This window comes from Triticum dicoccoides, chromosome 3B (assembly GCF_002162155.2).
Source record: "Triticum dicoccoides isolate Atlit2015 ecotype Zavitan chromosome 3B, WEW_v2.0, whole genome shotgun sequence".
Lineage (NCBI taxonomy): Eukaryota > Viridiplantae > Streptophyta > Magnoliopsida > Poales > Poaceae > Triticum > Triticum dicoccoides.
Window position 1 is genome coordinate 324,876,738 of NC_041385.1, and position 26,728 is coordinate 324,903,465.

Consider the following 26,728-nt stretch of genomic DNA (forward strand, 5'->3'; position numbering starts at 1 on the left):
AGAGATGATAAAGGAAAATTCATTACAAGGGGAATTGAAAAATTGATTGGTGGCGCTTCGATATGATCTATCTATTGCTCAAAGGGCGGGCTGTGGTCTATCTATTACTCAAAGGGCGGGCTGTAACCGATTAGTTATTAACTCAGGTAATGGAGGTTATCGAAACCATGAACAATGGAGGATGGTCATCTAGTACAGTGGCGGCAGTGTTTGACGATTGTTACTTTTTAGCATGTGACTTTTCCATTACTAAATTTGAGCATTGTAATAGAAAAGCAAATATGATCGTACATGAACTTGCTAAGTTAGCTAGATTTTCTTCATCTTTGAACTGGTTTGAGGAACCCTCGAGTGAAATATTATATGGCATATCCATACTTTAATGACCTAGTGCCAAATCGATTGAAAGCAATATTTACTATCAGATAGAGAGATGTTGATAGGAAAAAGGATGGTATTTACTTATTCTCGTACTTGTTACTGCAAATGAATAAAGTTTCTATGTTCTTTTCAAAAAAAAGTGTAGGATAACCGTTTTTAGAGCTGAGGGTTGAAACCTAAACCGAGTGGCAAGTTGAGGGTTGTAACGTGCTGTTCTTATTTTATTGTTTAATGCTTTGTACTTCCAGTGAAATAGATATGATCCTTTTCGTAAAAGAAAAGTACTTCCGAGTATATTTCCGAACGGAGAACGTAGTTTTGCAGTAACAGACCAGGAAACTGAAGACGTGACCCGATTTTCAAATGATGACCTGACATCAACTTCACTTCACTCGTCGTAAATTTACATGCATAGTTAACTCAATCCCTTTCTTTTTTACGTAGGTGCCATAGATGGCACGGTTATGACTACATAACTATATTCTCAGCTCAAACATAGAGCACACAGCAATCAAGCAAAGAAACGAACAAAAACAAAACAACTGCATCCACAAGAATGCAGTGCCGCGAGCAAGTAGCGGAGAACGTAAGAGAACCAGGCTGAAGAATGCTTCTAATGTCATGCCCTGGTGGATCTGGGATATAAGATCACCCCCTTCGAGCTGACAACAATCATGACGATGTGACTGAATACAAGTTAAGCATTGTCCACTGTCGGTGCCTGTCAAGGAAGGGCAAAATTTAAGGACTACAGTAGTAAACTTCATCATGCTTTAGCCGGTTAGGAATTAAGTACACAAAAAAAGAAAACACTGGCCACGTTCTTGTCATATGCAAGTAGCCCCGTTCTCGTCATATGTTACACCCAATGCATGCAAACATGCACTCCCTCCGTCCCACCATATAAGACGTTTAAAAACGTATTATACTGTGGGACGGAGGGAGTACGTAGTAATTTCAGACCTCTTTAGGCATCTACAACGCTGGCTCTTAGCCCAGGCGCTAGGATGTTATTCCTGGCCGTTTTGGCTCCATCCTGTTCGATCCCGGGATTTAGGCAGGCGTCGCTGCCAAGCCAGTCGTCCGACTCTTGGTCCCCTATTTGTTTTTTCTCATAAGACTTTTCAACAAACGCTGCACTTTTTCTGGACGGAAAAATCAACTATGTTAGCGCTCAATTAAGCGATGCTGCATTGAAGAAACGGACTCCTGTACCGACACTACGTTCTTAATTATTTTTCTTTATTGCCCAAGCGTCCAAATAAGCGCCTCCCCATCGGAGATGCCCTTAGGCCCAGTATCTAGGAAATTATCGTATGGGCCACTTCCAGGTTTCCAAATATTTTCCTGCCGAATTGACAAGCATATAGACTTGTCCAAATAAAATAGCAAATGGGAGAATGATTCTCAAGATATCAGTACAGATTCTAAGCTCCCAGGATTGTGAGGCTCCTGGTGAATCGGTGGTGTGAAAGCTGTGTGGGTCAACGTTTGACAGGGTGTGAACCGGGTCATATGGCAGTTGGGTCCATGTGTCCGTGTTGTACAGATTAGCTGCGTGTGGACTGCCAGGGGATGTGGGCTGTATTGTGGGGCCCGTTTGTATGTGTCTGATACGGTCGTGTCGACTCTTTGGTCGGTTCGGATGGATTCGTAGTGGCTGTGTGTGCCTTCCTGTGTACGTGTCGGTGCCCCCTCTTTCTTTTCCTATTGGGGCTGCAACCATTTATTCTCTTCTTTGGATTTGGGTGAGGGGGCCGGCGGTGCTGGTTCCTTCCTTTAGCGGGCGGTGGCGGCGGCTTGTGGGTTCGATCGCTGCCTCTTTGATGAGGGGCCGGATCCTGCGCTGGTATTATCTTCTTCCCCTGCATCGGTTGTCTCGACTCGTGGATTTGCATCGTCTGCATCGCTCTTCTTCTCTATGTTCGGAGGTTTGTTATTGTTTTCATTCTTTTTGGTTGTTGCCGGTTTGATTTTTGTGATTGGGACTCATTTGTGGTGTCTTGTCACGCCCGTTGCTGTTGCGAGATCGAGGCGTGAGCTAGAACTCAGAGATACGTGAATTTGGGGGAAAACTCAAGAGCAGAGAGAAGAACAGAGACACGAGAGATAGAAGCAGATGGGGAAATTCTCAATTCCTTCAATTCTTACCTTCTTCTCCAGTCCAACCTGACCAAATAGCCAAGACCCCACTTAACTTAACACACGCACACACCACGCGCTACACAACTCCGGAAGAATTACGTCTCTTTGCCTCATGCTCCATCAGGTGTTACATGTGTGTGGATTGCATGTTTGGGGGTCGCATGTGAGTGCTGGAGCGGGGGATCCTTTGTCCTCATCGTTGTTCAGATTGGTGGTGTGAGATAGTTTTTGTTATTATCCTAAATAAGATGGTTATCTAGGGATGTTTGGCGGGTTAGCCTTATGATGTTGTAAGGGGTTTTTGTTTTATATTGATAGGGCCTTTGGTTGTGTTTAGTAATTTTTTCTTAGGGGAATGAGAGTTCTACCATTGAACTGGACGACTCCTTTAATGAGACCAGCATGCGTTTTGTGCGACGAATCCAGGAGTCAAGGCCTTGGGGACATAGCGATAGTATGGCTAACCAAGCTTTTCAACCTCAGTTTTCGGGCAAACAAGATGCCAGAAGAATGGAGACGGAGTATTATTAGTACCAACCTTCAAGAACGGGGGGATGTTCGGAGTTGTACTAATTATCGTGGAATTAAGCTGATGAGCCATACAATGAAGCTATGGGAGAGAGCCATTGAGCACCGCTTAAGAAGAATGACAAGCGTGACCAAAAATCAGTTTGGTTTCATGCCTAGGAGGTCGACCATGGAAGCCATTTTCTTGGTAAGACAACTTATGGAGAGATACAGGGAGCAAAAGAAGGACTTGTGTTATGACCGGTTTGGTCTATACAAAAAGAGGCCCACCGGGCATTAGTATTAGGGGCTTGACCCACAAGTTATCTTAGGCAAGTTATTTTAGGCAAGTTATCTTAGGCTAAAGTTATAAATACTACTTGTAAGACATCGTTTGATATCAAGCAATAAAGATATTATCATCTTCTGTTGCCCGGCTCCCTGAGGAGCCGGAACCCTAGCCGACACCAGCCAACCGCCGCCGCACCTAAACCCTAGCCGCGACGGCGCCCACTCGCCGGCGCGCCCGCTCCAGCCCTCGTCCACCTCCACCTCATCCCTATAACCTACGTAGCCGCACTGGTAGGAACCCTAGTCCTACCAATTTGGTATCAGGTACCCGGGTTTCGACCATGTCTTCGCCACCTCCAATTCCGCCACCGCCGCCGCTGCCCGTCAACTCCACCACCGCCGCTGCCGCCAACTCCTCCACCGCCGCCGCTTCCGCGCCTGGCGTCACGGCCTCGCTCTCGGCGGGCGCCACGGCGTCGCTCTCGGCGCCGACCCTCCCGGCGCCCGGCACCGCGCCAGGCCACGGGCGGCCACCGGCCCCCGTCCAACATACGCCGCCGCCGTCACCTCCCCCGCAGCCGCAGCAGTTCACACAGGAGGCAATGGCCGGCGTCCTCAACGACCTAGTCGCCGCGGTCCAGGGCATCCGCCTCTACCTGGCAAGTCCGTACGGGCCGCCTCCACCACTCCATCCAGCCATGGTCGCGGGTCCGCAGGCGCTGCCGTGGTACTCGGTATCGGGGGCCATCACCGGAGGCTACCCGGCGCTCCCCGCCCCGGCGGCCGCACCGCCGCCTTGGCCACAGTGGCCGCCACCACGGTGCACCATCATCCGCCCTACGCACCGCCGAGGCAGTGGGCCAGGGCGCGCCACACCAGGAGCCGCCCCGGTTCGCCAAGATCGACTTCGCCACATACGACGGCTCTGACGACCCGCTTAACTGGCTCAACCAGTGTGACCAGTTCTTCCGCGGACAGCGCACACCCGCGTCAAAGCGTACTTGGCTGGCTTCCTACCATCTTCGCGGGGCCGCCCAGACATGGTACTACGCCCTCGAGCAGGACGAGGGCGGCATGCCCCTGTGGGATCGTTTCCGAGAGCTGTGCCTTCTTCGTTTCGGGCCACCGGTCCGCGGGAGCCGCTTGGCCGAGTTTGGCCGCCTGCCGTTCACCTCCACGGTGCAAGACTTCGCCGACCGCTTCCAGGCCCTGGCGTGCCACGCGCCCGGTGTGACGGCCTTACAGCGGGCTTTTCATCGGCGGCCTTCCTGACCACATCCGCGTGGATGTCGAGATGAAGGGGCCCCAAGACCTTCAGACGGCCATGTACTATGCCCGGGCGTTCGAGCAGCGCGCCCAGGCCTTAACGCGTCCATCCGCGCCACATGGGGGCCGACAGCTTCCCCAGCTGTCTCCGGCACTGTCCACAGCCGCCCCGGCACCCACCCCGGCACCGACGCGGCCATTCAGGCGCCTCACTCAGGCCGAACAGTTGGAACGCCGGCGCCTGGGCTTGTGCTTCAACTGTGATGCGCCCTATGCACCGGGCCATGTCTGTCCCCGCCTCTTCTACTTGGAGACGACGGACGAGACTGAGGAAGACACACTGGAGGATGGCCTCGGCGCTCCAGCCCTTGCGGAGCCCGCAGCGGCACCCGCACCCGACCCGGCCACCGCCCTCGTGGTGTCCCTACACGCGCTGGCCGGCATCCGTGATGAACGGACGATGCTCTTACCGGTCATGATCCAGGGCGAGCGCCTGGTGGCCCTCATGGATACAGGGTCCACGCATAACTTCCTGCCAGAGACCACCATGCGGCGCCTTGCATTACAGCCAACCGGCGGTGAGCATTTGCGAGTCACAGTCGCTAATGGCGACCGTCTCCGCTGCCACGGGCTCGCCCGCGACATGCCCATCACTATCGGCGACGAGCACTTCACCATCACCTGCGCCGGCATCGACTTGGGCTGCTTCGACTTCATCCTCGGCGTCGACTTCCTGCGCACTCTTGGTCCTATTCTATGGGATTTCGACGTGCTGACGATGACCTTCTGGCGGTTGGGCCGCCGCATTTGGTGGGACGGCATTGGGGGTGCCGCCCCAACCACTCCACTCCAGCTGGCCGCGACCACCGCCACGGCCGAGCACCCACTATTGGAGAGCCTCCTCCAGCAGTACGCGGACATCTTCACCGAGCCACAGGGGCTGCCGCCCGCCCGCACGATCACCGTATACATCTTCTGCCAGGCTCTACGCCGATGGCGGTACGGCCTTACCGCTACCCACAGTTGCAGAAGGATGAGTTGGAGTGGCAGTGTGCGCTCATGCTCGCGGTAGGCATAATCCGGCTCTCCACTTCGCCATTTACCGCGCCGGTGCTTCTCGTCAGGAAGTCAGACGGCACATGGCGTTTCTGCATCGACTACCGTGCCCTTAATGTTGTCACACTTAGGGACAAGTTCCCTATTCCGGTGGTCGACGAGCTCCTCGATGAGCTCCACGGGGCGCGCTTCTTCACCAAACTCGACCTCCGGTCGGGGTACCACCAGGTGCGCATGCACCCGGATGACATCGCCAAGACGGCGTTTCGGACTCATCACGGCCACTTCGAGTTCGTGGTGATGCCCTTTGGCCTCACCAATGCCCCGGCGACCTTCCAGGCTCTGATGAACGACGTCCTCCGGCCCTACTTACGCCGGTTTGTGCTCGTTTTCTTTGATGATACTCTAATCTACAGTGCGTCTTGGGGCGAGCACCTCCAGCACATCGCCATCGTCTTCAACGAGCTTCGAGCGCACCACCTCCACCTTAAGCGCTCGAAGTGCTCATTCGGGACGCCTTCGATGGCCTACTTGGGCCACGTCATCTCGGCCGACGGGGTGGCTATGGACGCCGACAAGGTGGCAGCCGTCACCGCATGGCCGACGCCTCACTCGCCGCGGGCTCTCTGCGGGTTCCTCGGCCTCGCCGGCTACTACCGAAAATTTATCCGGGAGTTCGGGCTCATCGCGACGCCCCTCACGCGGTTGCTTCGCCGCGACGCTTTCGCCTGGGACGACGAGGCGACGACGGCGTTCAAGGCCCTCAAGGGGGCCCTCACGACGGGCCCCGTCCTCCAGATGCCCGACTTCGACCGCCCGTTCGTGGTGGACTGTGACGCCTCGGGCGCAGGGTTCAGCGCCGTGCTTCATCAGGGCGATGGGCCCCTCGCCTTCTTCAGCTGGCCTTTCGCTCCGCGTCATCTTAAGCTGGCGGCATATGAGCAGGAGCTCATTGGCCTTGTACAAGTCGTTCGTCATTGGCGGCCGTACTTGTGGGGACGGTCCTTCCAGATTCGCACCGACCACTACAGCCTGAAGTTTTTGCTGGACCAACGGCTGTCAACCGTGCCGCAGCACCAGTGGATCAGCAAGCTCTTCGGCTTCGACTTCTCCGTCGAGTATCGGCCAGGCCGACGCGCTGTCCCGTCGCGACTCCGACCTCGCTTCCTCCGCCGACGAGTCCGCCGGGGCAGCCCTGTGCATCCGCTCCGGGCCGACGTTCGGCCTCTTCACCGACATTCGCCGCGCCACTGCGACGGCCGACGACGCCGTCCGTCTTCAGCAGCAGCTCACGGCCGGCGACCTGGAGGAGCCTTGGCACTTCTCTGACGGACTGCTCCTCCATGGGCGACGGGTCTTTGTCCGGCGCAGGATGATCTCCGTCACCAGGTGTTACAGCTCGCCCACTCGGCGGGTCATGAGGGTATGCAGAAAACCCTCCATCATCTTCGCGCCGTCTTCTACATCCCTGGCGATCGCACCCTGGTCCGCGACTAGGTTCGGTCTTGTCAGACATGCCAGCGCAACAAGACAGAGACCGTCAGGCCGGCCGGGTTACTCTAGCCCTTGGAGGTGCCATCTCAGGTCTGGGCGGATATATCCATGGACTTCATTGAGAGCCTTCCCAAGGTGGGCGGCAAGTCAGTCATCCTCACGGTGGTCGACCGCTTCTCCAAGTACGCCCACTTCATAGCGCTCGGCCATCCATACACGGCGGCGTCCGTGGCCCGGGCCTTCTTCGACGGCATCGTCCGTCTACACGGGTTCCCTGCTTCGATCGCCAGTGATCGAGACCCAGTGTTCACGGGCCATGTCTGGCGCGACCTCTTCAGGATGGCGGGTGTCCAGCTCCGCCTGAGTACGGCGTTCCATCCTCAGACGGACGGTCAGTCCGAGGTGGTTAACAAGGTCATTGCCATGTATTTGCGTTGTGTGACAGGTGATTGGCCTCGTGCTTGGGTGAACTGGCTCTCTTGGGCGGAGTACTGCTACAACACCTCTTATCACTCCGCCCTGCGCGCTACGCCATTTGAGGTGGTCTATGGTCGACCACCCCCACCTATACTTCCGATGGATCCGGAGACAGCCCGGACAGAGGTTGCGGGTGACCTCATCCGCACTCGTGACGAGATGCTTGCTGAGGTTCGTCAGCGTCTCCTTCAGGCCCAGCAGCTGGCCAAGCACTACTACGACGATCATCATCGCGAGGCGGAGTTCGCGGTGGGTGATTGGGTGTGGCTGCGTCTTCTCCACCGCTCTACGCAGTCACTCGACCCGCGCGCGAAGCGCAAGCTCGGCCCTCGCTACGCCGGGCCCTTCCCTATCTTGGAGCGCATTGGGAAGGTGGCCTATCGTCTTCAGCTTCCAGCCCGCGCTCGCATCCACGACGTCTTCCATGTGGGGCTGCTCAAGCCTTTCCGTGGCGAGCCACCGGCGGCTCCACCGGCACTTCCTCCCATCGCCAATGGTCGCATTCTTCCAGAGCCGGCAAAGGTGTTGCAGGCGCAGCTCCGTCGTGGCGTCTGGTTCATCCTCGTTCAATGGGCAGGCCTTCCAAAGGAGGAGGCTACTTGGGAGCAGCGTGAAGAATTCCGCCAACACTATCCAGACTTACAGCTCGAGGACGAGCTGTTTGCGCAGGCGGGGAGAGATGTTATGACCGGTTTGGTCTATACCAGAAAGAGGCCCACCGGGCATTAGTATTAGGGGCTTGACCCACAAGTTATCTTAGGCAAGTTATTTTAGGCAAGTTATCTTAGGCTAAAGTTATAAATACTAGTTGTAAGACATCGTTTGAGATCAAGCAATAAAGATATTATCATCTTCTGTTGCCCGGCTCCCTGAGGAGCCGGAACCCTAGCCGACACCAGCCAACCGCCGCCGCACCTAAACCCTAGCCGCGACGGCGCCCACTCGCTGGCGCGCCCACTCCAGCCCTCGTCCACCTCCACCTCATCCCTATAACCTACGTAGCCACGCTGGTAGGAACCCTAGTCCTACCAACTTGCATATGGTGTTCAATGACTTGGAGAAGGCCTATGATAAGATACCGTGGAATGTCATGTGGTGGGCCTTGGAGAAACACAAAGTCCCAGCAAAGTACATTACCCTCATCAAGGACATGTACGATAATGTTGTGACAAGTGTTCGAACAAGTGATGTCGACACTGATGACTTCCCGATTAAGATAGGACTGCATCAGGGGTTAGCTTTGAGCCCTTATCTTTTTGCCTTGGTGATGGATGAGGTCACAAGGGATATACAGGGAGATATCCCATGGTGTATGCTCTTTGCGGATGATGTGGTTCTAGTTGACGATAGTCAGACGGGGGTAAATAGAAGTTAGAGTTATAGAGGCAAACCTTGGAATCGAAAGGGTTTAGGCTTAGTAGAACTAAAACCGAGTACATGATGTGCTGTTTCAGTACTACTAGGTGTGAGGAGGTTAGCCTTGATGGGCAGGTGGTGCCTCAGAAGGACACCTTTCGATATTTGGGGTCAATGCTGGAGGAGGATGGGGGTATTGATGAAGACGTGAACCATCGGATCAAAGCCGGATGGATGAAGTAGCGCCAAGCTTCTGGCATTCTCTGTGATAAAAGAGTGCCACAAAAGCTAAAAGGCAAGTTCTATACAGCGGTCCGACCCGCAATGTTGTATGGCGCTGAGTGTTGGCCGACTAAAAGGCGACATGTTCAACAGTTAGGTGTGGCGGAGATGCGTATGTTGAGATGGATGTGTGGCCACACGAGGAAGGATCGAGTCCGGAATGATGATATACGAGATAGAGTTGGGGTAGCGCCAATTGAAGAGAAGCTTGTCCAACATCGTCTGAGATGGTTTGGGCATATTCAGCGTAGGCCTCCAGAAGCTCCAGTGCATAGCGGACGGCTAAAGCTTGCGGAGAATGTTGAGAGGTCAGGGTAGACCGAACTTGACATGGGAGGAGTCCGTTAAGAGAGACCTGAAGGATTGGAGTATGACCAAAGAACTAGCTATGGACAAGGGTGCGTGGAAGCTTGCTATCCATGTGCCAGAGCCATGAGTTAGTCGCGAGATCTTTATAGGTTTCACCTCTAGCCTACCCCAACTTGTTTGGGACTAAAGGCTTTGTTGTTGTTTGTTGTTGTTATGGTTTAATGGTTGCTTTTGTTCTTCTTCAACGGTCAGAGTGTTGTTGGGTCTGTGGTAGGTTCGGTTTATGTGTTTTTTTGTTGTCATGCACTCCTTTTACAGAAAGAAGATTTGTCTGTGGTTTATTTAGGTTGTTGTTTCTGTGTTTAGGTAGATTATTCAGCAAATGCTTGGGGGTGGGCTCTGTGATGTTGCTGTGAAGTGTCTGTTTTATGGTGGTGGTGTTTTTCGAGGGCTTTTATTACGTCTGGTTGAAGATTCTATGGCATTATCATTTTGTCTTGCTGCAACTGCAGTCCACGATGTAACTATGCTTGCTCTTAGGTAAAAATCATGGTTCGTGTTGCTTGGTAGGAGGTTCAAATGGTTATTTGAAGTCGTTTTGGTTGATGTCTTGCTGAAGCATGCATATGTTTGGTATATCCAGTTATGTATATGTATAGTTGTTTTATGTCTGGCTCTGAGCGAGCCTTACTGTTAGCTTCGGTGCTGCCAGCATTGCTAAACATGTACTTTACTTGTGCTGTCTCATTGGTTATCTTCGATCAAGAAGAAAAGATTGTATGGCCTGGTAGTGGAATTGATGGGTCTAAGTTAACATAGATTTATAGATTTGTTTTTCTTATGTATTACTGTCATTTGTAGCCAAACTGCTATATGTCGTTTTCATGCGACTATTTTCCTAATTAGTCCAGTTTTATTGGTATGTGTATTGAGATTCATTTATTTTATCCCCTTTGTGTTTTGTTTCTCTATGCTTTAACATGGTCGTCCAGGAAGGGCAATTGTTCAGTTATGCCGCCGGAGATCATGGCTCTGGTTGTTAGGAAATATGTCGTCGAAGTGACCGTGCCACGATATTCCTTTAGGAGAGATAAGGATGCCTTGACTTTCTAGGTTCGCAAGTTCTTCCCAGTGGGTGGATCTATGTAACACGATTTCGTTGCAGGCAGCAGTTCTTCCTGTACCGGTGCTGCAGCGGAATTGCCTGCTCATCTTGGTAGGTAGCTCTAGGCGATTCCTTTTGAATTTGGTGCATTTTGTGGTTCTAAAATTGTTTGTTTTATGATGATTGTGTGTAGATGGAGTGGCTGCTGAAGCTTCTGGCGCTGCTAGCCAGCGCCATGAGCTCCCTGAACGTGTCTTTACGCCAGCAAAGGATGTGCTGGTGACTTTCCCTTCATTACCTTTTGAACTGTGTCCACGCCAGATTTCCAGTTCGTCTGAAGCTCATCTGCTCTTATACATATGTTGTTATTTACAGGAAACCTAGACGCAGAATGAACATGTTGATGATACATCAGAGTCAGTGAAGGAGGATGATCCACCAAAGAATAATAAAAGGTCTAGCTTAGATAATTTAGCATTTCTTAATCTGTGAGTGGCCTTGTTATAATGCTCTGGAGATGTACTGCATTATATCCAGGGCCGGTGCAGCTGCTGTAAAATCCACAGTAGAAAAGAAGTTGGCTGTAAGTGGGTCGGAGAAGGGTGGTCGTGTGTACGTGTGGAATTCATCTGAATTTGTTGTTCTTATTTGTAATAGGAAGAAAGGATTTACAATGTTCATGCTTAACTGTTTTGTAGGGCGAATAATAACTGAAGAAACCCACGAAGAACCAACCAGCCATAGGAGCCTGGAAAAAAAATCACGCCCAAAAGAAAACTCGCGCGGTAGGGCGCGCGTATCTCTCTAGTTTATACTAACTAGTAAATGCGTACGTGCAATGCCCGTTAATATTAGGATGGAAATTAATTGCACGTTTATATTAGGTAGGATATCAAATATGCGTTAATTATGTGATTAGTACAGACATGTATGATATTAATTGCATGCTAAACATGTTGAGCACTCACCATTGGAGCAATCTAGGTCGTTGGATTGACATGGTCCATTAATTGGATCTTTTTATATTTGTACATAGAGGTTGATAGAGGTATAGATAGATATAGATAAAATGCATTTTTCATGAATTGTAGTTCAAACAAGAACAACTCACTGATGGCCTATCTGTCACTTGTCCAATATATTGGGTCATGAAAGGGAAACCAACTGAAGCCTGATTATTTACCTTGTTTGAAATTGGTTTTCTTGAATGTGGTGCTCCTGTTTCTTTTGGCTTCAAGATCTGGAAAGAACACATTAAGCTTTCATCTATGCTTAACAAAGCACCCGCATTATCGAATTCTCCACAGTAGTTTGGAGCTGAAAAGATGGTGACTAATCTCCTTTCTGCAAAGAACTCATAGCCATCCTCTACCACCTGAGGACATTCATGCTTCAGTCATATAAATGCCATGATGAATAAGATAAAAGTAAAGTAGAGCAATTTCCGCCTACCTGATGAGCTCGGCAAATGAGGTCAAGATCATTCTTCTCCAAAAATTCTACAAGCTTATCCGCACCGAAAGTACAAGCAACACCTCTGTCACTCTCCCCCCACCCTTGTGTGTCAGAACTAGGATCAGACCAAAGCAAATCACATAGAAGACCATAGTCAGGAATTTCAACAGGCCTCTCAATATCCTTAATTTGATCTAAGCTATTCAATTCAGGTGAGAGGCCACCATGCATACAGAATATCTTATCATCAATAAGCGCTGCCATAGGCAAGCAATTGAAGCAATCACAGAATATCTTCCACAGACGAACATTGAATCTCCTCTTGCATTCATCATAGAAACCATAAACTCTGTTAATTTTTGCATCTTCATGGTTTCCTCTCAACAGGAAAACCTTATCAGGGTACTTCACTTTATACGCCAGAAGCAGACATATGGTTTCCAAGCTTTGTTTGCCTCTATCCACGTAGTCTCCAAGGAAAAGATAAGTCGAAGTTGGAGGGTAGCCACCCAAATCGAACAGCCTCAGAAGATCAACAAACTGACCATGGATATCACCTATACAAGGCAAAAGGGAAGAATGTTCTATAATGACAGATTCCGAAACGTAACAAAAGGATGAAATATGATCCCAGGTGACAAGTCCAAATATGGAGAGATGGCCAAGGACAACAAAAATATGTATAAGAGATTTCATAACGAATTCAACCAAATGTGTGCACCTAGTCTACTTGTACTTCCTAAAGATGGAAAGGGGGTTTTGTACAACAAGTGGTGCACAGTTTTACGACGGTCCTTATTCTGAGAATGTTAAATAACCGACCTGATTTTCATAAAGGTATTAAAAGAATAGGGTTCTGTTGGGCATCACTGCCTTTCAGAATGAAAACAACAGAATAAAGATATGAATAACCTATTATTATGGTATTAAAAAATCATTTTGATACCAAGTAAGCACTTGAGTCTTACAGAAAAAACTTACAAAGAAAAAAAATTACTCACTACATTGAAACAAAATGATCATCGTGTCAGTAACTTTAAGAATGCAAATTCTTGAAATAGTTGTGGTACACATAACAAACACAGTCATCAAACAACAAAGTCATAATTGTCATGACATAGGGTAGCACACACAGATGAAGTGTCAAGAGGTTTATGCATTTGGCACGTAGCTGAGGGACGCCCATTTGTACTATTCTACCCTTCTATCAATGGAAAGATATGCAACCTGTGTATTCACGAAAAAACTTTGTTAGGAAAGAGTCCAATCAGTTTAGCAGTTGGATTAGACTTGTGATAGACTTACCGGCCTCTCGGTCAAGTCTTGTGTACTATATATAAAGGGGCTGACCCTGTCAATAAAGGGTAGAAGAATATCGTTGTCTACCTTTACCTACCTTTTAGCAATTATTAGGGTTATGTCAGTAGTAGATCCTTCCAATTGGACATTTCAAATTTAAACCACTTATCATCCTAAAATTTAAACCACTTATCAAGTGTACCCATAGAGCACAGACTACCAACTCTGGCCATTGACCACGCTGCAAGAACATGGCCCAAGATTCTTAAATTGGACATTTCAGATTCCTAAATTTCAGACATCATACCTATGTCAATATTTCAACAGAGTATACTTGTTCTTACAAAAAACGTTACCGGGTCCTCAACAGTCAATACCCCAAATCAACCGTACGCGCCAGACATCGGGAAAAATCGAACATAAATAATCCACCTCTGGGAGTCAGGCATATACGGCCCAAATGCGCAAATGCGCCACAAAGAGGAGGGCGCGCGGTATGGTATGCCCGAATCAGAGGGTAGTGGAGGGGCCTTGAGGCCGGTGCTCACCGCAGATCTTGACGGGCGCGGGAATGCGCAGGAGGTTGGGCTGCGAGAGGAGCACCCTTTTGGCCTCGACGCAGAGCTGGCGGATCTCCGCCTCCGACAGCTGGACCTGGCGCCCGCCGCGGCCCCCTTCGACGAGCCGCCGAACCACCTCATCCAACGCGGCCCCATCCATGGCGCCCATCGATGCCCGCGTCATCATCATCCTCACCGCTCTCCGCCGGCTCGATCCCTAGACGACGACGGAAGTGCGAGGAGGATTAGAAATGGAGGAGGGTACTCTCGGAAAAAAAAATGGAGGAGGAGGTGGTCGGGATTGGTATGGTTTTTTTAACGAACGTGGTAAAAATGGTTTTTTTAGGGTGTGGTAATTAGGTTGTTTATATTTTTTTTCTACGCCAGCATGTCTAAGCGACTTAATCAAGCAAAAAAAACAAACATAGAAAAGAAAATTCTCACACAAATCTCCGCGTAAGATCAATAATGTAGGACTCAGATGACTTATGGCACATCTAGATGTGCTTTAACAAAACTATATTTTTCAGGTAAATCTCTATTTCTAATGTTTGAATTGGTGAATAGTATCCACAGTTTATTTTCGTCCCATCATTTTCTTTTGTTTTATTTCACTGTTTTTTTCTCGTCTCCGCTGCCCCCGTACAAACGCATAAAAAAACTCCATCACTGCAGAAAATCCGCTCCTCTCGATCCCATCCCAGGGATCGAAGTCCCTCCTTCGATGCCGCGATCTACGATCTCTCTGCCGCCGACTCTTCCGACCCTTGCCGCCGACGCTTCATTGCCGCGGCCCACGTACAAAGTCGTTCGTTGCCGCCGCCGCCGTCCAAGGGGAGACGCCGTCGTCGCGTCTCCAGGGCAGGGCGGTTTGAATCCCTGCCGCCGACGTACGGGATCGCCGCCGCCGAACTCCGGGAGACGTCGTTGCCGCCCGTCCGAGGGAAGAAGCCGCCGCGGCGGCGGTTTCAATCCCAAGTATGCTGAAGAGATCTGGCTGCCAAATAATCTCACCGCCGAACTCCATTCAGTCTACACATGTGTTTCTGTACCATTCGCCCGCCACTGAGGTACGAGATTGTCGCCGCCGACATCCGAGAGGAGCCTCCGCCGGACCTCATCACGGTGTCGTTCGCCGCCGCGGAGGTATGAGAGGAGCCGATGCCGCCTTCATTGCGGACCTCATCATGAAGCCATTCGCCGCCGCCGAGGTACGAGATCGCCACTGCACGAGAGCACATCAACTAGCCCAGGCTCCTGCTGCTCCATCCCTCGATCCCGCGTCGCTCGCCTTCCGTTCAACGTAGGTTGCGGCCTCTCCTCATGGATTCTCCTCCTCTGTTCGCCCCCTCGTGTCTCCTCACGTGAGTGCTTCTGTTGGTGATGGTTGCGGGTCGTCGAGCTGCGGTGGGCTGGTGCTGCTTATGGTATCCCACTATCCTGTGCCTCTCGCCCTGTGCTTCATGAGCGGAGGAGGGGTGGTGCTGGCCGTGGACTAGCTGGATAGCATAAACTCTCCCTTGTTTTTTTGTGTTTGAATCAGATTTGGTGGCTCTCAATTTTACATATGTATTGATCTTGGACTTGTTTTGTATGCAGGGTACACTTGATGTTTCATGATCTGTTCTGCAGATTTTCAGAACAATGAGTGCATATCTTGGCTTGCAATGTTGTTGATTCGACAAATGTCATGGAACCTGACAGGTGAGTGCTCCTCTCCCCTTTTCCTCTCTGCTAAAATTCAGTTCCAAGTTCGCCCATATGGATATCTTGATTGAAATTTGCAGCTCGTTTCTGTCGGACTCGATGACCGCATATGAGCGAACTTGTCCTTCAGAAATAGTAGGTGATACTTATTATGATTCAAGATATCACCACATAGACGGCACAGACTATAATCATGAATATTTCCCATTGGCTTCAACGATTTGGAAGAATATTTTTGACATGATCTGACGGTTGATACTTTGGTTCAGGAACTGGCTTTAGACTGGACTTGCGGCTAGAGTAACCCCGAGCAAGCTGAGCTCAATTGAAATATGTATTCTAAATTCTGAAGGCAAGCACACGCCCGACACTTTTGCACTTGTAAAAGGCATGTCGTTTGAATCATGCGAATAAGCGTACGGATAGTACAAGCTATTCACTTGGGAGAATAGTTTCAGAATTTGTCATGGAAAACCAAGATGGGGAGGTGCACATCACCAGTTGATGCACAAAATTGTGTGCTGGTGCCAGGTCAGTAACATATAGTGTCCTGCTTAAAATTGTAGTACAACCGCATGCTTCTTGTTGCTCCAGCTACTCCATGATGGTCGTGTGCTTGAATTTTTGTCATGCTTGGAAATTTTTTGGCATTTATATTTTAGACAGTAGGGTTGTCATTGTCTTGCTTAGCTTTCAGTGCGCACTGCAGGGTAAGAGGGAAAAAGAGAATTTTTTTTTCGTGCAAAACAGAGTGCAAGGCAAGGATGCGTCTCCTCCGCACGGCAGATCATGGTTGATAGGTGAGCATATTCAGCAACGAGCATAATCACCCCTTGTGTGCAAGTCGTGAAGAGACCAGGCAGTGGAACTCACATAGTGAGATCAATCCAGTTCTTATGAATTTCATCAAGAATCTCAAAGTAAATAATTTTAGGATCAGCGAGGTGTACAATATACAGTTTTTTATTATGCATTTCTGGCACCTTAACCATTGCTCGTTTGTGTCGACAGAAACGAAGAAAAAACAATGGGGGCATCCTCACGAGATTGAAGGCTACAAAATTTATACAAGCGCAATATAGAAAAAGTTTGAAGATGAGTTTTACAAATCAATGTCCTTGGTTTTGTGTAGGTGCATCAGTGAAACTGAATATGAAGTTATGCATGTGTGCCAAATATTTGACCAAACTTGAAGCTAGGCCCTACATAACAAGTTTAAAGGATCATGCAATTGCGGATATTTAGATCATATGGGAATGTTTATGCCGACATTCTATAAAGGTGATTGGCATCTACTATAAGTCGATAAATGATGCTTTGTTGGTTGCTGCACAACGACAAGATGATCGCATCCCAGCTACTTTGTATGTATAAGATTTGCTACTTCTTGGTCAATGTTGATGAGATGAACTGCTAACTAAGTGTGTTGCCACGGGCCGTTCCATGCCGAAGGCTGCAACGCCATGTTTCTTTATGCTTGTATCATGTGCATCCACAACTCGTAACACTGGTTGTTTCAGGCCCTAAATAAGCACATACACTTCAAAAATTGTCATGGACTCATGGCCGTGGACTTAAAAGTGTTTTTGCCATGTCTGGTAGCTAGGAGGAATTACATCAAAGAGCTCGTTATTTTGCTTTCACGTATATGTTAACCAGGTCATATCACAATGACCATCAAGTCTCAAGTTCAAGCTATTTGATTTAGATTGTGCCATGCATAAGTGAATATTGTTTTGCATAGGAAAATAAGATTGTAAATGTATATTATTTGCCTCCATCAAATTTATGAAATGACAATCCTTTATTCGGAAGAACAAGTGAATACATAGATCAAAACATCTTAAAATTGGTGACAAATTAGCGGTTGTTTCCTTTTATTTATTGCCTTATTTCTGGTATATGTACCTTCATTGTGAAATATAACATGACGTACCTTGTCATTAACTTTCTTTAATGGGAACTACTTATATTTGATATTCATCATAAACAAATTCTGAAGGTACTGAAATCTGTGTACTGAATTTTGATTGTGAGTTGGATGTGTCCTTGATTGCAGTGATGGGATTTGATTCGATAAGTGAAGATAGTGGGTGGAGGAATAAGAAGAAAAGTGATTTAATGATATAATTGAGAAGCTAACAAAGCGGGTTGATATACACTAGGATCCTAATTTACATGTTTGACGTAGTTAGTCAACCCGTGTCACTGCCATAGGTATAGGGAAAAGACGATCTAGGAGGTGGCATCAAGTAAGTGAGTTAGGAAGTAACTATCATGTAGGTTGTATGCATAACAAAAGGCTGAATAGGTTAGTAGATTTGTGTATGAAAATATGAGTAGCACTGTGTGGTGCTTAGACTTCTGAATTTCTTAAAAAAAATTGTCTCTACTTAGTATAATGTGCTATGTTAATGTAGCTACAGCATCACAGAAACATTCTAGCTGCCGAAAGGCATAAGTGATGTGTACCGAAGGATTTATAAATCATGTCTAATGAGCCTGACTTGCGCTTACTTTGTCATGATTAAATTTATTATTCTTTGTTTAACTTTTATATGTGTAAGTAATAGCTGACAATTTAATAGTAGATATGTGACCAGCCCAGAGAAGAATGTGGACTGCTAACAACTGTGCATTAAACAAGCATGAAGAATGGATGGCATTTTCATGTAACATAACCGAGTATCAATTTTAGCTTGAAAGTATATGCCAACTCCTGGAGTTTCAAATGACTTGAAAGAATGCGAGAAGCGAGTGTATAGGAGGACCTTGAACATTAGAGCAGTGGGGGAGGAGCAAATGACTACAGGGTCTATCGGCATGGGTAAAAAACGAGGACAACTCCATGACGTGGGAAACCTATATTTGATTGACATGACAGTAGCAAGGTGAATAGCTATGTAATATCTTTCCATTAGTTGATCCATTTGATCTGTTTGAAACAATTGGCAGTTACCTATATTTGGATAGAAAAGTTATTTGTTAACTTTGTATCATTTTTATGTGTAAGAATATGATGCTAATAATATTTACATAGATAGTCTTGTTAGATGTTAGAGCTTCCCAATCTTTGGCAATAGCTTTGTAAGCAAGTAATTTATGGTGGTTCTTCGGAAATAAATATTTTTACCGTCCAATAAGTTACCCTAGACTCTTGGTCTTTGGATTGTTGCAACCATGGCTCAATGAGACATTGTGTCATAGGCATTTTGTTTGGATCAAAATTGGCATTATGTGAGCCTTGACACGGGTGCGTTTGGTAGGGTGTATGAAGGGTGCATGAGAGCAAAAGTTCCCTTGTCGACCCATTTTTTGGTGTTTGGTAGAGTGTATGAATGGTGCATGAGTCCACACTAGCTTAACACAAATACACTATGAGCATGCATGAGGAGAGCATGCATGAAGAGGGGTAATGAGATGAGCATGCATGAAAAAGGGAACAACTACGCTGAGATGAGAATGCAACCAAACACACTAGGCTGGACGAAATAACATACTGCTTGCTCCTTGATGTCGGATAATAGCCAAAGGGTTTAGCTTGTTATTGTTAGGGCTTGATTCGTCTAGAAATGGTGAAGTTTAAATATAACTACAAGCAAGGTTAATTTCTGATTCCCTGCATTACTTATAGGGGTCAAATCACTCAAGCAGTATGTCATGTACATTACACACATCATACAGTAAAAAAAAGGATTGATGCGATTTGGAAACAACATTCAACTGAACAGTCTAGCTGAAATTTGTTTATTAATATCCCTGCCATGTACACATGACTAAAATGTTCAAAAGGAAGGGGCGGGGAAAAAGGACAGGTAGGGTGAATATAAGAATCAAGCATGACAATGCTTCAGTGGCGGCCTCGGAGTATTGGTGCTATAGTTTCTCCACTGTGTTGCACGAATCTATGTGTGATAGTGTTGTAGAAGGTGCAATGATGCACCCAGCAGAAGGTTACATAGCCGTGGTGGCCTCCCTCGGCAACGACGGTGTGCACTCCTTGGCATGGGGAATCGGCCTTCGATGTCCCTGGCCTTGGATATCGCAGAGGGGAGACGAGAAGCCACGGGGAATGAGATATGAGTGTGAGCGCCGTGTCCTGCATTGCGAAAGTGAATTGTTTGTTTAAATATACGAAGAAATGGTGCGGTTGTTTGCTTTTTTTAGGGGAAAGTGGATGCTTGAGAAACGTCATATACCTTTTATATAGTAAAATATATCACATACGCTAACAAGTCATTTTGAAGAATAATTAGAGACAAGCAATTTGTACTTGAGCCTATAGTTTATTAAAACTGGGATGGGTCTCACTCTACTTAAGCACCATGACACCTACTCTGACTAAAACTGTAAGATGTATGTGGGTGTGTGCATTCATTAGGGTGAGTGTATATATATGTATGTGAGCGTCTACGTCTGTATTGTACCGCAAAATACATATTATATATTAGCATAATTCATTTTTTTGTTTTAATATAGGCTTATATATTCACTTTTGTAGATCAGGGATAAAAACGGGTGGCTTTGGATGATGTTTGAAATTTTTTATTGACAAAGTCGTTGATGTAACTATATTGAACCGGACAAAAAACTCATCAAGTTTTACATAATGAGAAAAGATGCACACAAATAATTGTTCTTCTTTGTATATATGTTGCACATGATAGTAAAAAAATTCTATTTTTTTACAAAGTATGAGAGATATGAAGAAGGATTATGTCGATGTTCAAAAAGAATCTATCAACAAGGGTCCCGAGGCAATGTTGTTGGAATGGGCTAAAAGATCACCAAGTTTTATACAACAAAAAATAGGATATAGAATAGTTATTCTTCACCCCTCTCTTATTACATCACTACAACATATATTTACGTCCCGTTAAATTTATCCTATGTCAGAAGTGAAAAGACAATCTAAGAAAAAATGTATGTCAGTCAAAAAATATAATTTACATGACGTAAATTACGACCGTAAAAACATAGTACAAAATATACATATAAATGTCCTTATGACTCGTGTCTTAATTTTGTGTAGTAAATCAACACGGATGTACTATTTCTATATCAAACATATTTTTTGTGAAAAGATCATAAAATTACCTGAGTGCAAAATAACTTATTCGGCACTGTGGGTGTTGAATATTATCACTATCTATATCCAATCAAAAAATTAAAAGCCCATGGCAACGTACGAGCATTCTACTAGTTATGGTTGTGTATGAGTGTGTGAAGCAAGATCATTCGTTGGATCATGGGCGGACGCCTACCTGAGGGTCAAGATCTTCAAACCACTAATTAAGGAGCATTCTTTGCAAAGGTCGACATTTGTCGCAACTTGAGAGTTTTTTTCAAAGATCTTTTTATTCAAAAGATTTTATCTCTTAAACCGTGTGTACAATTCTCAAACCATTTTCGCCATTGGATTTCTCGCGTCCAGAACTTCAAAACTAGATCCCATATTGATAGATTTTGACGAACTTTTTTTCACGAACAAAAAAACCGAACAAGAGGCATGTTTTTCTCTTTTTTGAAAGAGGCATGCGGAAGTAATCTGTGCCTCCACGAGAAGTAAACACATGCCTCTTGCGGTAGGGAAAAAAATACGTTTTTCCATTTTTGAGAAGTCGAGGAAGCAAATCCGTACCTCCATGAGAAGTAAATTTGTGCCTTTCGCGGAAGGGGGAAAAACACGTTTTTTTCACTTCCGAGAGGTACTGATTAGGGTGGAACCCTACGGGACGATCTTTCACGATTTGAAGGGGATTCCTGAAGAACGCGATGAACAAATGAAGAACACAAGGGGAAAACAAGAGGAAACACTCAAATTGACTTGATCCAATCATACATGTGCTAGATCCATGAACACAAAGAGAGACACATGATTCAAAATCCAACAAAGGGTGATACAAGTAACTAGTTCTTCTCCACGAGGAGGTCTTGAATCCACTAGGGGGATTTTCTCCGTGAAGAGGTCTTGAATCCACTTGGGGGATCTTCTCCTAGATGGAGGGCTTGGCCTCCAGTGGAGTAGTGAAAGTGTGTTATATCGACTATAGGGGGGTGAATAGGCGATTTTTACAAATTCATCACTGAGAAAATACGACTTGAGGAATTTGCTAAGTGATGAACTACAAGCAGCGGAATAAGTACTCAGGAGCATGCATAACAAGACAGAAGCATGGTCATCATGATGAAATGAAACATACACAGAGCACAGGTAGCGTGTAAACAGGATAAACAGGAGAAGACAAGATGACTGAAGAAATAGGATTAAGGAAATTGACAAAGTCTTCAGTCAAAGTCTTCAAACAGTAACGATCAATTTCATCAACACATGAATGAGGAAATGAAAGGGTTGAGGAAATAAAACGAGTAGCTCGGTGAACACAATAATTTGGTAGACCAGTTGCAACTGGTGTGTCAGTTGTATGTCTAGTTGGAGCAGTTTGGTATTTAATCCAAAGGACACACAGTCCTTACTGTATTCTCTTTGAGCCAAGGTCACACAGACCTCGCCCAATCACTCATGGTAAGTCTTCACAGGTGACTTCCAAACCTTCACAGACTTGGTCACTCAGCGATCCACAATTCCTCTTGGATGCTCTAGACCATGACGCGTAATCTTCTGGAAGATGCACATTCTTCAAAGGTAACAAGAGCCGGTTCCACACAGGAACAATGTCTTCAGTGATGCTCAATCACTTTGGGTTTTAGGTGTTGGGTTTGGGTTTTTCCTCACTGATGATTTTCTCTCAAAGTCCTCGGAGGATGGGTTGCTCTCAATGACAAGTGTCGGTTTCTCTCGGAGCAACCAACCAACTAGTAGTTGTAGGGGGCGGCTATTTATAGCCGGGGAGTAGCCCAACATGATAAGACACAAATGCCCTTCAATGATATGACCCTTAGGTGGATAAGATATTTTGGGACAACTGGCGCGTAGCACAACAACAGTCGGAAATTTGAACTCTCAAATTCCTCAAGTCTATCATGTTCCTCACTTGTAGGTAATCCTCACTGGTGAATTCCTAACTCCCCAGCCAGAACAAATTCCTCAGAGAACAGAAGATCTTTGTCTCTGTCACTGAAGAAACTTGACTGAACTATATGAGATTTCCAATGGCTTCACTCAAAAGGATTGGGTATGTGTAGGCTTTGATATGAGCATCACTTGGAAACTTTTTCTTAGTTTTACCTCGACTCCCTTTTAACAGTAAGGTGTTTCCTATGACTCAAGAAAGAGAAAATGAAACTACGAAAACAAAGTCTTCACGCTTCATAACCTTAGCACCAATATCAATATCTTCATGGTCACACCAATTTCCTCATTTTCAAAGTCTTCAAGAAAACCAAAGTCTTCAACTGAAGACATTCATTTTTGGGGGTCGACTTTCTTTGTAAATATCAAACTCCTCATAGACTTATAGAACCTGTGTACACTCACAAACACATTAGTCCCTTAACCTATAAGTCTTCAATTCACCAAAATCACTAAGGGGCACTATATGCACTTACAATCTCCCTATTTTTGGTGATTGATGAAAAATAGGTTAAGTTTTCAAAGGGGATAAACATATGAAGTGTAAATACTGATATTGAGGAATCTGATTGCAAGATATAGAAGAACTCCTCCTGAAGATGTGCATATTGAAGAGTTTACTTTGGATTGCAAATGCACATTGTAGAGTAATATCATGGAGATCTCCCCCTATATCTTGTAATCCATACACGCATTTAACATATGATATGAAGAATTTGAAATGCATGATGAAATATGGTGTCTGATGAAATTCAACATGCATGCATTAAGGTACTTGAGGAAATAAGCATGCATAAAGCAGTTCAAAAGTATCAGACCACCATCGAACTTAAGTTTACAACTCAACCAACAAACACTTCAGAAGATCAAGAGTTGTAACTTAAAGAAAAACATCCCATATATAAGACCCGCTTGAAGACTAACTCGAATTTCTCCCCTTTTATCATCAAATGAACAAAAGGGATGAAACTTGAGGACTAACGCCCCTGAAGAATATCATCATGAGGTCGATGAAGAAGCGCCAACATTGTCGGGGTCGTTTGTCGGAGTAGGGCATGCCGCAGTGTCGTTGCGGTCCTTGGCTTCATCTGTCTCTCACGATGAAGAAAGTGAACTTGTGACCAACTGAGGAACTTTGACCTTCTTGAATTTCTTCGAAGGAGGATGAGACCAGTCAAAGTCCTGTTGAAATTCCATCTTCTTGAGATCTTCAGCACTGTAAAGGTGAGAAAGTATAGCCCAAGTGCGGTCGAAGATTTCATGCGCGTAACAGTGATTCTTTCTTCATAGTGTTCTGAGTAACAGTCATGTTGTGAAGAATTGAGCCAAATTGACGCTTGACCCACCTGTGATTGTGATCGGCCTTCTGATGAAGACTTAGAAGAAGCTCACGATCAGTCATCACTCGTGGAGAAGTGGCCTGAGAGATTTTGCTTTGAGGCTTTAGCGGTAGAATCTTGAGTTGCAATGTCATCATTAGTGGAGTAAGATGCAACTTTGCGAAACTGACCATCCAATGGACGAGTGCCTTCATCAATAATAGTAGCTTTGCCTATTTCATCAACTGAAGAAATACTCCTTTTGAGGACTTCAATAGGAGGCAAAAAACTGAGGTGATTCTGAAAATCTACCTTGTAGTGAATTGAAGACCTGGTTCTGATGAATTTCATTATCCAGGGAGCATAAGGCTTCAATTCAAACAGCGACAAAGCAACATTCGCCAAAGTCCTCATGAAGAAATCGTGATAATTAATGGGAATCCCATGAATGATGTTGAACAATAGATTCTTCATGATGCAAACAACTTCTTCTTCTTCTGAGTTGTGGCACATAGAGAAAATCCTTCACTAGGAAGGTGGTTCTAGGAGCTTGGCCAGGCCGCAGAGGCTTCATTAGCACTTGCATCAGATGATGTGGAAGTTCAGTTTCTTCATACATAAGCCTTGCGCCTTCAGCAGGAGGACTGACTAGAATTGCATGAAGCAATTCAGAGGTTGGAGCTTTATAATGAGTATTCTCAATCATTCAGTCAAGCACCCATGAATTGGCATCAGCTACATTTCCAGTGAGGTGCAGAGTAGCATAGAATTGAAGAATTAGCTCTTCATTCCAATCACAGATATCAGCACAGAGATTTAGGAGCCCAGCTTCATGAAGAACATTGAGAACTGGCTAAAAGCATGGGAGGGGCTCCATATCCACATGAGGAATTTGACGGTGCCGAATACTTTGACCTTATCAAAAAGCAGTGATGCATAGAAGTTCATCTGGCTTGCAGTCCAGAACTGCTTGCACCGAAGTCTTGCTGAGTCATATGGATTGAGATTAGTGAAGAAATGATGCTCAACAAAGAAATCGTCAGCCTTGAATTTTGGCCTCTTTGCATGAGGATTTTGTGGCTTGGGCTGAAGATTTGTAGTTGATGGTCTCACATCCTTTTGTGTCATAATCTCTGGAGCTGCTGACTGAGGAATTGAAGCTTCATTTTCTTCAACAGCAGTCTGGGTCTCCATTTCTTCAGCTATCGCAGTTGGAATTTCTTTAGGTATGGAATGGAGAGAAGTTTGACGTCCTTCAGACCCTGTGAGTATTTTATCAGTCTGCACGGGCGACTGAGGAATTGGATGCAGAGGTGTGGCCAATGGTGGATCGGGTGAAGATTTTCCCAATAGTCATCATTCAACGCAGGAGTAGTTGATCCAATATCCACGTCTTCTTCAATTTCTTCAACGTCCGCCTCTTCAGCTGTGAACTGAGGCACAGGCGATGATACTAGTGGTGTGGAGAGAACATCTTCCACATTGATTTCTTCAGCCAACTGCTCTGAGGAAGAACAGAAGGATTCTCTTCATCAGTGTCATCTGGAATGACATATTCTTCACCAAATGGGACAAGTTCCGTTGATGGTACCATTGAAATTGGAACAACATCAATTGGATCTATGAAAGAGCTCGTCAAAGTCCTCACTTTCTTGGGAGCTGAGGACTCTGCAGAGGTTGATGCTTTCCTCTTCCATGCGGCTTCCTTCTCCGCAACCTTCATTTTATTCACTTCTGATGCAGAAGGAAGAGTGATTTTCTTCACCTTTAAAGATTTTGTAGGAGGAGCATATGAAGTTGGTGCAGTTTCTTCAGGCACGACTGATGTAGTCGCCCTGGCATTTTCAGTTTCTTCAGGCACAACATATTCTTCAGCTGGCCTGGGTTGTTCTTCAGGCGCAACATTGGTGGTTGCCCTGGCATGTTCTTCAGGAGCTGGAATTTCTTCAACAACCCTAGTATTCTCAGTTTCTTCAGCAGCCTGATTTTCGTCAACTGTGCTTTCATTTTCTTAAGTTTGCTAAGCAGATGCTTCAGTTTGAGGAATTTTCTGTTGTGATGATGTTGCAACGTCTGCCTTGAGGTTCTTGGAAATCTTGACGAACTGACTTTGGCACCTAGCCAATCTGCATGATATTTGTCAAATTCATCACTGAGATCTCTGATCTCCCTCTGAATAGTTACAAGTTCTTTAGGAGCCAATGTAATAACGTTGTTCCTTAGGAATCTTTCCTCTTGTATTGGGCCTTCTTCACTTGCCCGACCTTCTGAATCTTCCATTTTTCATCGCCTCGGTACTCCAGCAAAATACCCGAACCACTCGAAACCATTCCGATGTCTGAATACTACCTTCTAATATATGAATCTTTACCTCTCAACCATTTCGAGACTCCTCATCATGCCCGTGATCTTATCCGGGACTCTTAATAGAACTTCGGTCACCAAAACACATAACTCATAATACAAATCGCCATCCAATGTTAAGCGTGCGGACCCTACAGGTTCGAGAACTACGTATACATGATCAAGACACATCTCCGATCAATAACCAATAGCGGAACCTGGATGCTCATATTGGTTCCTACATATTCTACGAAGATCTTTATCGGTCAAACCGCATAACAACATACGTTGTTTCCTTTGTCATCGGTATGTTACTTGCCCGAGATTCGATTGTCAGTATCCT

At 46.2% G+C, this 26,728-nt stretch overlaps 1 protein-coding gene and 1 long non-coding RNA gene across 14 annotated transcripts; one reads left to right on the plus strand and one right to left on the minus strand.

The window, feature by feature from the left end:
• Positions 1–715: 715 nt before the first annotated feature.
• Positions 716–14,276, minus strand: LOC119275989 (serine/threonine-protein phosphatase PP1-like). Its single transcript, XM_037556926.1, has 4 exons — positions 13,972–14,276; positions 12,122–12,681; positions 11,853–12,044; positions 716–1,102 (listed from the first exon to the last, which is right to left on the minus strand). The coding sequence occupies exons 1-4, from the start codon at positions 14,171–14,173 to the stop codon at positions 1,079–1,081; spliced, it is 978 nt and encodes a 325-aa protein (XP_037412823.1). The 5' UTR covers positions 14,174–14,276; the 3' UTR covers positions 716–1,078.
• A 356-nt stretch (positions 14,277–14,632) lies between these two features.
• LOC119275991 lies at positions 14,633–18,792 on the plus strand. 13 transcript variants are annotated; one of them, XR_005136151.1, is made up of 5 exons: positions 14,633–15,687; positions 15,771–15,829; positions 15,960–16,221; positions 16,400–16,610; positions 16,702–18,790. It is a non-coding gene; the product is annotated as an uncharacterized LOC119275991 (long non-coding RNA). The 13 variants fall into 13 exon arrangements; XR_005136149.1 differs by having other exon boundaries at positions 14,633–15,286; positions 15,583–15,687; positions 15,771–16,221; XR_005136145.1 differs by having other exon boundaries at positions 15,771–15,825; positions 16,702–18,789.
• The last annotated feature ends 7,936 nt before the right edge of the window (positions 18,793–26,728 follow it).